Genomic DNA, 15,544 nt, shown 5'->3' on the forward strand with positions numbered 1-15,544 from the left:
CAAGTGACCACTACTTGGATGTCACAAAAGGGAGCAACATTATTCAGGAAAGGACAGGTAAGGATAACACTTATTTAGGGGTGGTAATGAGTATTAATGGCCACAATAGAATTGCATTACTGCAACATGCAACGTAACATGCAGGACTTAGTTCATGTGAAAGTAGGGTTTGTGCCTCTCCAACCTGGAGAGGCAAATCAATTTGTCTCTCTCTCCGGATGCTGCTCCATAACATGCCGCAGTGTTACAAGCGCAGCACGCACACTTACTTCATCAGTGTCTGTTTCAGGAAGAGCATCCTGGTTGCCAAGATGACACAGCTGAGAATTCTTCCTCTGGCATCCTCGGTAGTGTTGTCAGAGTTTCAGTTTCGGTTGTATTTTCTTCACCATTCTCCTCCTCAACTACAGAAACCCAGCTTTTTTGAAGCATCATTGCATTGTTTGCTGACTGACAGAGTTCCAGTGCTGCTTTAGCAAGTGCACAGTATCTAACAGATACGTTTTATTTACACTGTATTTTTGTGCTGATGTGAATTGCTTTTCTCTTTCCAGTCATGCTTGCTGTAAACCCAACAGGTGTAGAGGGATTAAATAGCCAATATACAGTACAGGGGTAATCGCTTAGTAACGAGGTGCAAACAGCTAATCGATCTGTTAAGCTTTGACTACAGTAAAGTGCTGCCTTTTGTATTGAAATCTATGTGACTAGCAAGGTAACGAGGTGAAAACAGCTGATTGGTGGATTAGTAAGAGTAATTACTACAGAAATAAGCAGTGTGTTTGTTTTCTAAATTTATGTCACATAACGAGATCCAAACAGCTGAGTTTGCACTGAAATGTACGACATGCTTAACACAGTGTAAACAATGCGTGTGTTATTGAAATCAGTGGGAACGGCAAATGGCAATTACTATTTGTAAACTTGGTATGCATGCATCTGTTCATGTATTTCCAACCAGCCTCGCGCAGGTAGCCGTCGGGCACCCGCGGACGAGACCTCCGGCCAAATATATATTTCACGCGGGCCCAGAGCGCCCTTCACAGTCATAAATCATCTGCAATTGCAATCACTATCATCATCATTCATTCACTGCCATTCATTTAAGCGGATTCTCCGTGCTGGATTGTCCGATATAAATGGCTGCACGAAATAACCCTGTATGGTGCAAGTGGTAGATACTGCATACGCACTTATTTTACAGACCATTCTTACTGGCTTACTGTGTCAGGACACATGAGTAAGACAAATCATGAAACTTGAGTAATTATTTCCAAAGAATCCTATTCATGTATCATGACTGTTGTAAAATGTTCAAAGTCATGCCACCAATGTTGTACATTCAGTCTTTTCATCCAGACGCTGTATGTATAGATTCTCATAGATCTTCACATGTCAGATATAGTGTCAGTGAACTTCAGTTACACTAATATACATTCAAGGTTGAACAGACAAGGAGCCCCCCCACCCCCCACCCCCTCCCCTCAAGATACTTGGCAGAGCAATAGTGCTTATTAGCATTCTGAATTCAGAGCTCCAGGGGGCTACCCTGCTGGTGGCAATCTCTTAACCAACAGAGAGATAAAGAAACAGTAATATAAGTGAAAAGTTTTCTTAAGAAATTGACACATTTTATCCTCTTGGAATTCACAAAATAATATTAAGCAACTCAGGCCTTCTATATTAATATAAGTGTTTCCATTGGGATCTACATAAATAGCATACTACCAGGAGGACTCTACATTCAATAGTGATTAGAGATGCTATTTTCTCAGGGTAAAGCATGTTTTTATTTTAATGGTTTAAGTTTTTTTTTTTTCTTCTTTTTTTTTTAACCTTGAAAGTGAGGCAAATGTTGGCAGAAATGTAACAATCTGAGCTGGTTTTTAGGGTCATCTATCAAAACATGTGCTAACCATGTCAGTCCATTCATCCATCAGCCATACTCTATATGGAACTCAAACACAATAACAGCCTTGATTGTTCCATCAGACTTTTATCATACACACCTATCTTCCTAAATACCGCACTGGGCAATGATATGAAAATGAGACCCGCCTTAGCAGCACTATTCTCCAACAAGGACCTACATCTTTAACCTGGAGCTCAAGAGGTTCAAACAAGCAGATCCACGCTACTTCTTCTCCACGAGCACTTCAAACACACCAATGCGATGTTAAACAAATGCAAACACATGTGTATTTACATTGAAAAATCACCTCCGGAATCTCTGCTATTGGACATACAATGGAAAGACATTGGAAAATGAACTAGGCTAACAGCATGGTGTAATTTAAGAAGTTTACATGTTTTTACACCTCCCTAATATCATTTAAATACCTTAAACAGTGGTCAGTAAAAATATGGTAACTACATTTAAGCTAAAGGTAGTGGTGAATACTGTAGGTAGGCCTCCAAACATCCCACTGAGTGCTTTGACTAGTGAGAGTGAAGGGAACCTGGGAATTGAAGTTCTTCAAGCATGCAAAACATAAACTTCACACTGCTTCTTTCACTACTTTAGAACTAGCATGCTTTACATGTACTGTAGCTGTATATAAGCATGAGCTGTAACTGCACACAATCTCATGCACAGTAACATCAGGAAAGTCGTAGGTTTGATGTGAAAGTTCCCAGTGAAAAACATCTACTTAACAGTAGAAACCTGTTTGTCTGAAAGCTGTATATTTTCTGTGAGCATGCAAAACATGGTGTCATGTGTCACCATAATTTCTACAATTATATTAGCAATAGCTGTTATTATTATGCCATGTCACTCTACATGGCAAACACGATAACTGTCTTGATAAATGATATATTCAAACAATGTAGCTCTTTTTTAACCTTTCGGGTACTGTCCGATTATAAGGACTTCCTGAATGTGCCTGCACTAGTTAGGAATGGCGGGCCATACTCTCCACAATGTGCACTGCAATCCACTTCCTTGTGTCCACTGTAAACTATTTTGTGAAGTACTGGTACAGTGAATGAAATGTATTAATGCAGCTTTTATGAATCCCTAAATAGAATAATAAATGAATGCTTTTTACATAGTGCTCAACTACCATGGCAACCACTTTAATCCAGCTTTTATGAAATCTCCAAATGAAGGCACAAACATCAAGGGAAGCCATTTGTACAATTTCTAAACTCCACTGGATTCTTGCTGTGATACCTGCACTCTACCCTAGGCATTTCAATATTTTGTTTTATTATCAAATTTTTCTTCTGGACACAGTTGGCTTTACTCAGTGAGTCCTCTTCTGATTGTGTTCTATCGCTGTCACAGCAGAATCCAATGCAGCTTTATTTATTTAAAGCAGTACTCTCTAACACGTAGACACTGCTGTGTTCTGACACTGCTTTACATGCATTTCTTATCTTTCCAAGAAAGGCATGTTCAATGTTGCAATGTATAATATGGTATTGTGTTTCAGACACTGAAATCCTACAAAGAGTTACTGTACAATGCCACTCTTAGTCACAACAGCATGTATCATTACAATGAAAAATAGAATGACACAGACAAGATTGGAATATCTTGCTTTTACACTATCCGGAGGCACTAGATTTAATGTGTGAAGAAAACAAAAGCATTGCGTGACATTTTCAATTGATGGAATTGCATTTCTATGTGTTTCTGTACCGGCTTAATCTATACATCTAAAATCCCTGACAAATCATTAATAAAAAAAAGTTAAACACACATATTAAACTATAATATGCATTATTTCTGGAAAAAGTCAGAGGTTATATATTTTTTACACATTAGTACCAGTAATACCCCCAACCCCCTCTGTAGGGTCCTGTTTCCTCACAGTATGTCACCGGTCTTTACTGGTGATTCCTGAGGGAGCATCGCATTGTATTTGCCACTCATTAAGGTTAAACAGAACCGACAGATTTTTTCTCTTCATCACTCTACAGCGGATCTTACTGCCCAGGCGTCTAGTGAGCTCAAATGTACACCTGCAGGGCTGGCCTTTGTCCTGCAGAGGCTGGAAGCATGGACGTGGGAGTGCCTACAGACCTTCAGTTCTCCTCAGATGTTGTGAGGAATTGCTGCGGTGAGGGAACATAATTTGACATTCTAAACTGGGGAGAAAATCAGAGGTAAAATAATTGACCACTCTAAATTTCCCAAAAAATAAAGAAACAAATTAACAAATGTATTTTTGGAAAGCGTTGTTCATGCAAAGGCATCCCTGGGACTTTCACAGTTAAAATGAAAAATATTTTGGGGGGGATTTGATCAACTGTTAACTTCTGTATAAGCCGGGTCTTCAAGATGATGGTTTTAGGCTTTGCGATAAAAATGATATAAAATCAATGTGTGATCTATGGGAGAATAATGGCTTGAAGTCTTTTTCCCAACTCAGGGAGCAATTTAGTATCTCACAAAAACATTTTTTTTTTATATTTACAAACCAGACATTTTATATCTTCCAATCTTATGAGGGAGGCTCAAAATTACACTCTTATGTATCTAGAAAATATGTTAGCCACAAACAAGGATGCAAGGTCATTTATATCAAAGTTTTGTGGTGCTCTTTATTCAGTGACCACCTTTGATTGCAGGGTGAGTAGGTTAAAAAATGCAATCCTACACGTTGTGCATTTGTAAATATGTACACAAATATACAATAAACAAAAACAAAAAAACTAATTGTGCACTCAAAAAGCAGCTGCCAGTATCGGAGTTATTTCTTGAAAGAAAGACAAAAATATATATTTTCTTAAACGCTTTGATACACCTCAGTGTCAGAATATGCTTGATATTTTTAAGATGATCTGTGCACTTAAACTGGTATCTAATACAAGGACATGTTGGTTCATTATTACACACCACCTTCACTCAACTAATACAATTTGAATAACATAATAATTAATACAATTAATAATTGTATGTCTAAATAACTACATACATTTGTAACATTTTAAAATAACGGTTGCAAATTCATATAATGTAGACTTCAATAGAGTTTCTTCGGATTGCAAAGGAGTAACATCTGAATAAAAATCTTTGTTTTGTGTTATTTTGTTTCTATAAAAATATCCACGAATGAATAATGAATTCAAGGTGAAAAGCACTGGTACAATACAGCAGTGCATGCATTGAAATTCATCGTAATCTGTGCCCATTTTTTGTTTTTGTTTTACTGTAACTCATAGCATTATCAACATGTTAAGAGAATTATAAATACATTTTATGATGTTTGCAGTAATTCTGGGTGTTTCTAAATTATTTTAAAGACTAAATAAACAAAAATAGGGGCTTCGAAGGGTTTGTAAATGTTAGGGCAACTTTATTAGATCTTCCCTGATTCGTGTCTCTAGCATATCCACACAATGCTCGTTATAAATTCAATTATTATTATCAGCTTGTATAGTTCTTATAGAGGCTATTGGCTGCTAGATGCTGTAATTGTTATTTCCTAATACCTCAGTGTCACAAGCTGCAGTGTCTATTGAGAATAGGGTACATTTTGTTAGAATTTTATATCAATAATAACGATATACACATTGTTTTTAAATTAGTAGCTAAGTAGCCTAAGGAGGCAGTGCAGTCCAGTGGTTAAAGTCCAGGGCTCTGTAACCAGAAGGTTACCTGTTCAAATCCCACCACTGACTAACTCATTCTGATCCTGAGCAAGGCACAATCTCCTTGTTCACAGCCAACCTTTGTAAAGCACTTTGTGATGGTGGTCCACTGTGAAAAGCACCATATACAAATAAAGATGCTATTATTATTATTATTATTATTATTATTATTATTATTATTATATAGTGATACAGATAGGAAACAGCAGTTTCTGTAACGTGAATCTGTTTTCCATTTTATTGAAACAGTAAGTCTTGAAAATGCTACACTGGAATTCTTGTAGTCTGGAAGTTAGTAGTTAGCAGGCATATCAGTTCTAATAATGACTGGGTCAGGGTTAGTTACGGATATTCTATACCAATTCTACATGTCACAATTAGACATGTTCACCAGCATTTGATTTGAACATTGTGTGACTCCTCACCCCAATAGCATCATTACATAAAGGTTTCTGCTTATTTCTAATGTTAATTATTAATAGAGCAACTTTTCATTATCAGAATCAGTTTAATATGAAGCTCAGTTTACTGCAAAATGTCTCTCTGCTGAGAGTGCACTCTGCATTAGCTAGCTCTCGTGCTGTTAGGATGATTCAGACCATCTTCTCTGGTGCTACTTTTTATTATTTTATTCATGACTCGATTAAAAAAAATTACATTGCTTGCATGATCCATATCATCATGATCTGTTTCTCATCAAAAATGATACCCTTATATTTTCTTTAAGTAATTGAGGGAATTAGTTGGATCAAAGGCCACTCATTAAAACAGCAATTATGTAAAATAATTGGCAAATGATTAGTTCAGAGATGATGGATTATGTTGCGCCAACATGACTAACAAAGACACAGTAGAGGAATGCCTGCATTAAGAGAGATTCAAATGCCATTAACTGTACATGGCTTTTAACTAGAACTGTGCGAGCCTTTTCTCAAAAAAGTTCTCCAATTTCACATTGGCCCAGCGAGATCAATTGCAAAAAATACTTTTATAAGAATAATAATAAATTGGGGCTTATCAGTTACAAATGACTTTCACAACTCAAACACAAAATAGGTTATCAAATGGCACTGTTCAAATACATTTGAACAGCATTCTGTGACTCAACTCTTAACCCCTCGTCTTAACTTTTTCATTTTGAATGCTTCTAAATTATTGTGCTCTCATATTAAGATGTTGTTTATAATTGTTTTATATTGCTTATCTTTTTGAAGGTTGATATAGTATGCTATCCTGGTTATGGGAATGCATGTGTTTATTGTGACCTTTTAACTACTTTGAATCCACCTGCTTCAGGTAAAGAACAGAAATTGGTTTGTAAACTAAAAATACAAGTCAGTAGCAAGTTGAAAACTTTAACTTACTTTTTTTTTTAAAAAAGCACAATTTGCAAAAGCAAGCTATTGAATAATATTAAAATGTTAGAAGGTGTGTACTATAACAGTGCGTCAACAATTTTACAAGCAAAATAAGGTATTTCCAAAACATTTACATTTCTGACTTCTTTACATTCTACCTTCTAAAAAATACATCAGTAAGGAGGCATATTCTGTAGCACTGAAAGCCTTTTCTTGAGATAGGGTTACATTATACTCATCATCAATGTGGACATGCCTGAAGCTAATCGGGTTATGAAGCAATTTTCATTTGAAATAAATGTGAAGATGCATCTGCAGTCTCTGATGAAGAAATGATTATCCCTCTGTGCCTTTTTTATACTCAGCAGGAAATCTGTCTACATTTGGCAATGATAATAACTATGGTATGTCTTTTTCCATGTTATTCTATGAATACAGTCTTTCAACCCAGTCTATAATGAATGCATTTCACTTTGCTACTCTAGATAAGTTTCACTCTGTTTGGTTTTCTGTTAAAGCTTTGAATATTGTATATTCATACAGAACAGATAAAAGAAAAGGTACAAAATAGCTAACACAAGTACATAACATAAAACATTGCCAAAAAATGAAAGAACATAAATAACATCAGGAAATCCTTCATTTCCAAAACTATGTTGTCACGTGACAGGTCATGTGATCCAGGGCCTACGTAAGCTGAGTGAGAGTCATCTATTCAACAAAAATCAAGTAGAAGAATCAGGGCATGATAGTGGGTCCCATGCAGCCGGCTCAACCCTCAACAGAACTATTTTCACTCAAACAATGCTCCGGGAGTCTGAGAACTACACAGTCCTGCTGTTAAGGACATTTTCTCTGTGTAGTAACAAACATCAACAGATGGCATCAATAGTGAAAAGCCACTGCTTATCATGAAAGATGAGCCACTTCTAGTTCTGTAACGCATAAACACTATGGTTCATACTGCACAATTCATTTTCACAACACCAACAAAAACCAAGTGTATAAAATCAACAAATCAGAAAGTCACTGTATAAAATCAACAAATCAGAAACTGGACCATCTTCTTTTAGCACAGTACATGTGAATAGATAAAGATAATCAGTTTAGCCATCTTGGAAGATGTGATAAAAGTAATTATAAAAATCTCTTCCCCTTCTACTTGGCAACTTGCCAGAATGTCTGAAAAAAATCAAGTGCATTTTGTGGGAAATGAAAATTTGAGATCATTTATTATTATTATTATTATTATTATTATTATTATTATTATTATTATTATTATTATTATTATTAAAGCAAACCTACCTGATTGAGACAATGGACAGGAAATGACAAGGACTTGGTTGTGATTTTGATTTGCTATTAATGCAATGACACTTTGCTGTTGATGTGTGATGGTAGTCCTAGAATCTTTCTGTCCATCATTTGGCTCCTGCCAAGTTTCTTTGCTCCTGCAGTCATTGTATATTGGCAACTGACTTTATAATCACCCTGTGTGTCTGTGCAGATAAGTTCCTTGTTGTAAACGGTTTTGATCAGTTTTCTAATAACTTTGCCTTGAATCTCTCATGCAGAAATGAATATGATTAAATACTATGAAGAAATTGTCTGCTTCCGTTTCATTAATTTAGTAACTTAAATGGAAGGATTATGGTTAATGATAAGTCATACTTAATTTACCAGTTAATTTTGGATAACAAAAGCCTAACCCAAGTGAAGAATAAAATCATTCTATCATTTTTGCTATCACTGATGAAATCAGAACTAAAGTGAAGTGCATTTATGGAAGTATATTGTATGAAATCTTCCATGTGGAAATCCCTGGTCTTAACTGCAAGCAAAAGAAACAAGACAGCCTCAGAGGAACAAGTAAAGTAAATGATCATCTTCCATTATTATGTGTTAAGATAAATAATCATTTGAAAAATAAAGGGGATAATTTGAACCGCAGCCTGCTTGGGCTCTGTAAAAACATTGTCATTGAATTATCATGCACTGCAGCTCACTCAACTGCAAACACCTCTTCCATTAGATTTGGATTAGAGTGTAGTAATAGAACAGTTCTGAATGTGTGTTTACTGTGTGTGAGCTTTAACAGTGATCCAATTTCAAGTCTACTTGCTCTCCTCTCAAAACTTGTTTTTAGAGCAGTCTTATTGGGACATAACAGGAGTTTGATCGATGGCTTTTCCCTTGACAAAAACCAATGAACTCTATTTTTAAACCAAGAGCCTTGCCTTTTAGCTAGGACAACCTAAACATAGACACAGGCCCTGCCTTATGGATAACTGGCTTACATGTTTGGAAAACTACAACTTGTAATTCTATCGCGATCGACTCTCAGATCCTGAAACTGCTGCAGATTTACTGTGAGCAGGATGTGTCTGGGGAGTTGTCAGGTTTCAGTCTTGAGCCGCCTCAAGAATCTGTGCAGCAGAGCTTGACATCTAAATGAATTCTCTATAACCACCACCTTACCTGATGCCTTATGTTAGCCTGATCTCCTTTGGTGCTCAAAGACTGCATCTAATTTAGACCTGCATGCAGTGAAGTTGTACAAACCACTAATGTAAGAACTGCCCACAAATATAATATCTCCCACAAATGTAATAACCACCTGTTCACATATATAATATCTCCCACTAATGTACTAATCTCATGTTCACATATATAATATCTCCACTAATGTTGCATCCATGATAATGCCTGAGAATTGCTTAGTACTGTATGTATTTATTTGTGTAGTTAAATAACAATCTAACTTATAATTAATAATATTCATTAGTGGAGGTTTGGATATAAAGGTTTTTTAAAAAGCCATTCGCATACCCCCAATAGTGACTGCCCAATGGTTAAAGTATATACTCTTATAGTTCATTTTTGGGAGAGATTATTACATTTGTGGGAGATATTACATTGTGGGCAGGTGGTTATTACATTTTTGGGAGAGATTATTACATTTGTGGTTTGTACCAAGTGTGAATGCTTATAAATTAGGGAAAGCACAGGGAACAGTAAAGTTACTTTGGAGACTCATTTCTGGGGTTAGTTAGAAGTGGTGCAAGGATCAATACATTTCATAAGGATTGTTTATTAATAAGGTTAGAAGAACATATTTTATATATTGCAACAATTCTCTTAGTTTACTGCAGTTTATATTGATAAAAACATAAAAGCACAGCAAAGCATAGTAAGGCATCGGCCAGCATAGTAAATAACAAAGTACAGTATAGAATGGTAAAAAAAACAAAACACGGTAAAAACGTTAAACTATAGTAAAATTACAGTATAGACATTACTAATCATGAATATTTGATTTTTTACTTTATTTTTAAAAATCCCTCTCAAGTGCTAATAAACCCTGTATTTCATGCAACAGTGTTGTCAAATACCTGTGATTCAATACTAGGTCAGCTTAGTTGAAAGTTGCATACATAGTGTGCATAAAATGTGTATTCTAATTGAATTACTGACATTTCAAATACCAGGTTCTGAATAAAATGATAACATTGTTTCTAGTTTTTAATTTGTACCAAAACTATTTGCATATGTCCTGTTGTAAGTGACTCTGCATATAATGCACAGTTCACAGCCTACCTCTGTAAAGCACTTTGTGATGGTGGCCCACTATGAAAGGCACTATATAAAAATAAAGATATTATTATTATTATTATTATTATTATTATTATTATTATTATTATTATTATTATATATTATTATAAGTACCCAAATGGATAACTATTGTATGGTTTACTATTGATACATGTACAAAGCTGAACAGTTTATCACTGTAAACTTTTTTAATGTATATCAGGAATTAATATTATCAGAACTTTTTATTTATATATACTATATATATATATATATATATATATATATATATATATATATATATATATATATATATATATAACAATTCAGGGTTTTGTTTTTTTGCCTCTAAAGGACATCTTAACACTGTAACAATATATATTTGGCTTGATGGCTACTCTTCCAGTTAAATCATATGACAAAGAGTTTTACTTACAGTCTATTATTGTTAATAGGTTAGACTTACCTTTAAAAAAGCATGCATTCCTAGGGGTATCAGAGACTCTCAAAGCAGGGACAGGTAAGGATGTGTCTGAAACAAGCGCACATTAATAAGCAAATTACTAATAATGCGCTACCTTTGTACTTCTGAAAGCACTACAGTAGGGGAGACAAATTAGTGCTGACATTTTCTTACAATATTTACAGTTTTAATATACTGTGTAGAAGATGCATCAAATGCGCACAGGTATAGGCTGCTATAAATAAATAAATAAAAAAGAAGCAGGTTAAAGTAAAAAACAAAACAAAACTTAAAAAAAAAAAAAACTAAATATTACAGACTGATTAAATAAATCTGAATTAATCCTTAATGGGGAAATAAAAATGCACAATAACATCAATATTGTTTGTTGCTAGTTTGTAAAGAATCAATTATTTAGCAAGAAATGCATAATGAACACATCTAAAACCTTTCCCCCCATGTAGAATGTTCCCATTCATTTGCTGTAAAAAAAAAAAAAAAGCAATGCTACATTTTGTTTAGTCTATGGAAAATGTAGATTTGGGGCCCTATTTGAAGCAATTGCAAAGCCTAAGGCAAATTGTCAGTGAAGAATGAAATAATTATAGTGGTACAAGAGGAAACAAGGAATTACAGCAAATAATAACTGCCTTTGCTAGTTTTATAATAGTCGTTCTGTTCCTCTCAGAAAATGTATCATTGCATTGCCTTAAAATTGGGCCCACTGGTGTGTTAAATCATTTTTTACTTTTAGTAACACTGTATTTGGAAAGTGATGAATACAGCAAAGAACAATGAAATCAACAAATCACTATTTAATAACTTGTATTATTTAGGTGTCACATTTCTGTAACCTGACCAAATTATTTTCAAAATGCAAAACAAACAATACACATGACAGGTTTACTATGTACAGTGCCTATAGAAAGTTTACATCCCCTTTTAAAACTTTTGTTACCTTATAGCCTGGATTTAAAATGCATTAAAATAGTTTTTTTTTTTATTTATCTACACATCCTACCCCACAACTTCTAAGTGAAAAAAATATTCTAGAAATTTGTAGAAAATTAATTAAAAATAAAAACTGAAATAGCTTTGTCCACCCCCCCTGGTGATAGCAATCTAATTACACACCAAGTTAAGTGGCCTCCACCTGTGTTAAATTGTAGTGATTCACATGATTTCAGGATAAATTCAATAGTTGCTGTAGGCTCCATCTGCTGGGTAGTGCATTTCAAAGCAAAGACTCAACCACGAGTACCAAGGCGCTTTCAAAAGAACTCCGGGACAAAGTTGTTGAAAGGCACAGATCAGGGGATGGGTATAGAAAAATATCGAAGGCCTTAAATATCCCTTGGAGCACGGTCAAGCCGATTATTAAGAAGTGGAAGGTGTATGGCCGTCCCTCCAAACTGGATGACCAAGCAAGAAGGAGACTGATCAGAGAGGCTATCAAGAGGCCAATGGCAACTTTACAAGAGCTACAGGCTTTTATGGCCAAGACTTGTCTAAGTGTGCATGTGACAACAATATCCCAATCACTCCAAATATCTGGTCTGTATGGTAGGGTGGCAAGAAGGAAGCCATTGTTAAAGAAAGCCCACCCTGAATCCTGTTTGAAATATGCAAAAAAACACAGATTCTGTAGCAACGTGGCAGAAGGTTTTCTGGTCTGATGAAACAAAAGTGTAACTTTTTGGCCTAAATACAAAGTGTTATGTTTGGCGCAAACCCAACACAGCGCATCACCCAAAGAACACCATCCCTACTGTGAATCACGATGTTGGCAGCATCATGTAATGAGGATGCTTCTCATCGGCAGGGAATGGGGCACTTGTCAGGATAGAAGGGAAAATGAATAGAGCAAAGTACAGAGAACTCCTCATGGAAAACCTGCTGCCCTTTGCAAGAAAGCTGAAACTGAGACGGAAGTTCACCTTTCAGCATGACAGCGACCCAAAGCACACAGCCAAAGCTACACTGGAGTGGCTAAGGAACAGAAAGGTCCTTGAGTGGCCCAGTCAGAGCCCTGACCTAAATCCAATTAAATATTTGTGGTATATCTTGAAGATTGCTGTCCATCAACGTTCCACAAGGAACTTAACAGAACTTGAACAGTTTTGTAAAGAAGAATTGTCAAATATTGTGAAATCCAGGTGTGCAAAGTTTGTAGAGACCTATCCCAACAGACTCACAGCTGTAAGTGCTGCCAAATGTGCTTTCACCAAGTATTAACTCAGAGAGGTGGAGACTTATCCAATTACGATCTTTATATTACGAACTTATACAATTACGAAATTTTGTATTTTAATGTGTGTGTGTGTGTGTGTGTGTGTATGTGTTGTGTGTGTGTGTGTGTGTGTGGTTGTATATATATATATATATATATATATATATATATATATATATATATTTCTCAATAAAAACTTTTTTCCCCTTAACAGTGTGGAGTATGGTGTGTAGATAAGTGGAAAAAATCCTCATTTAAATGCATGAAACTCTGAGGCACTGACACAACAAAATGTGAAAAAAGTACAAGGGGGTGTAGACTTTCTATAGGCATTGTGTGTATATATATATATATATATATATATATATATATATATATATATATATATATATATATATATATATATATATATGTCTATATGTATATATAGACATGAAAACCCCCTGTCTGATTTTCTGCATTTTTTGCACATTTTTCACTTTGAATTTGGTCAGACCTTTTTGTGGGTTGTAGTAGTATATAGAAGGAGTCAGAGAGAAAAAAAATACACCAAACTTTGGTGCTTCTTTCATTTGTTTGGTGTGTAAGGTAATCAAACATGCAATCTTCAGGTGTGAACAAGTTTTTGCCCCCCTAGTTAACTCAACCCAATTAAAGGGATAATTAGGGTCCGCTGTTTGAATACTTTGGTTAACAATCAGGCCTGATTTGGGCCAGCTCTGCCCAATATAAATCTGACTAACTTTGGCCCTTACCATCGGAGTGAAGTTGTCAGCACACAGGTTTTAGAGACACATCATGACATGATTAAAAGAAATTCCTGAAGACCTCCGGAAAAAAAAAGTTGTTGATGCCTATCAGTCTGGAAAGAGTTACAAAGCCATTTCTAAGGCTCTGGGGCTCCACCAAACCACAGTCAGAGCCATATTGTCCAAATGGAGAAAGTTTGGGACAGTAGTGAATCTTCCCAGGAGTGACCATCCTGCCAAAATCTTTCCCAGAGCAAGGCATAAAATCGTCCAAGAAGTCACAAAGAACCTTAGAACAACATCTAGGGATCTGTAGGTCTCTCTCACTCTAGGCTAATGTTAGTGTTCATGACTCCACCATCAGAAAGACATTGGGCAAAAATCGGATTCATGGCAGTGTAGCAATGTGCCCAGTTATGTCTGGCGAAAACCAAGCACTGCATTCCACAGTAAGAACCTCATACCAACGGTCAAGCATGGTGGTGGTAGTTTCATGATTTGGGGATGCTTTACTGCATCAGGACTTGGGGCATTGGGTGATGCATAAGTTTTTTTAATAAATAAATGAAACAGCTATTAAAAAATTGTTTTATTTGTTCACTCAGGGTTCCTTTTATCTAATATTGGATTTTGGTTGAAGATCTGATAACATTCAGTGTCAGAAATATGCAAAAATGCAGAAAATCAGACAGGAGGCAAATACTTTTTCACGGCACTGTGTGTGTGTGTGTGTGTGTGTGTGTGTGTGTGTGTATATATATATATATATATATATATATATATATATATATATATATATATATATATATCAGAAGTCGTCTCTTTTTTATTTGTGCACTCCAATGATAATTATGGAAATTCCATAGTTTTACCATGATAGCCTTATTGAATCAAAAGCAATCTGTTCTTAAATATCCAATAGGGTTTACAATGAGTAATTAAGATTCAGGGTATGTGAAAAAGTAAATGAACCACTGGTTTTATCAGCTCAATTAAGGGGATAATTAGAATCAGGTGCTTAAATAATTAGTTAGCTCTTCAGGAGTGAGTTTGGGGTGCCCCATCCTATATAAAGATCAGAAATTTTGTGAGTTTAGTCTTCACCATACAGGTGTGTGGAAACATGTCATGCCACGATCAAAAGAACTCTCTTAGGAACTCAGAAAAAACAGTTATTGATGCTCACTAGTCTAGAAAGAGTTATAAAACCATTTCTAAGGATTTGGGGCTCTACCAATCCATTGTCAGAAAGTCATACAAATGGAGAAAGTTCAAGACCACAGTCACTCTACCCAGGAGCGGTTGTCCTACCAAAATTTCTCCAAGAACAAACGAGAAAAATCATCAAGGAAGTCACAAAGAACCCCAGAGTAACATCCAAGGATTTGCAGGCCACCCTTGCCTGGCTAATGTGAGTTTTCATGACTTGACTATCAGAAAAAGTCTGAACAAGAATGGTGTTCATGGAAGAATAGCCAGCGGGAAATCACTGCTGTCTAAAAATAACATTACTGCCTGTATGAAGTTCACCAAAGAGCACATAGATGATCCA

General features: G+C 35.6%; 1 protein-coding gene across 2 annotated transcripts in view; it reads right to left on the reverse strand.

Moving 5' to 3' along the window:
* Window positions 1-15,544, reverse strand: part of LOC121314172 (RNA-binding Raly-like protein) — a 160,804-nt gene that overhangs the window by 69,144 nt on the left and 76,116 nt on the right. For both annotated transcript variants that reach the window (XM_041247174.1, XM_041247175.1), the window contains exon 3: window positions 11,017-11,082. In XM_041247174.1, the coding sequence (XP_041103108.1) occupies window positions 11,017-11,082 (66 nt within the window). The remainder of the gene's footprint in view (window positions 1-11,016; window positions 11,083-15,544) is intronic.

The sequence above is a fragment of the Polyodon spathula genome, chromosome 4 (assembly GCF_017654505.1).
Source record: "Polyodon spathula isolate WHYD16114869_AA chromosome 4, ASM1765450v1, whole genome shotgun sequence".
In the NCBI taxonomy this organism is placed as follows: domain Eukaryota; kingdom Metazoa; phylum Chordata; class Actinopteri; order Acipenseriformes; family Polyodontidae; genus Polyodon; species Polyodon spathula.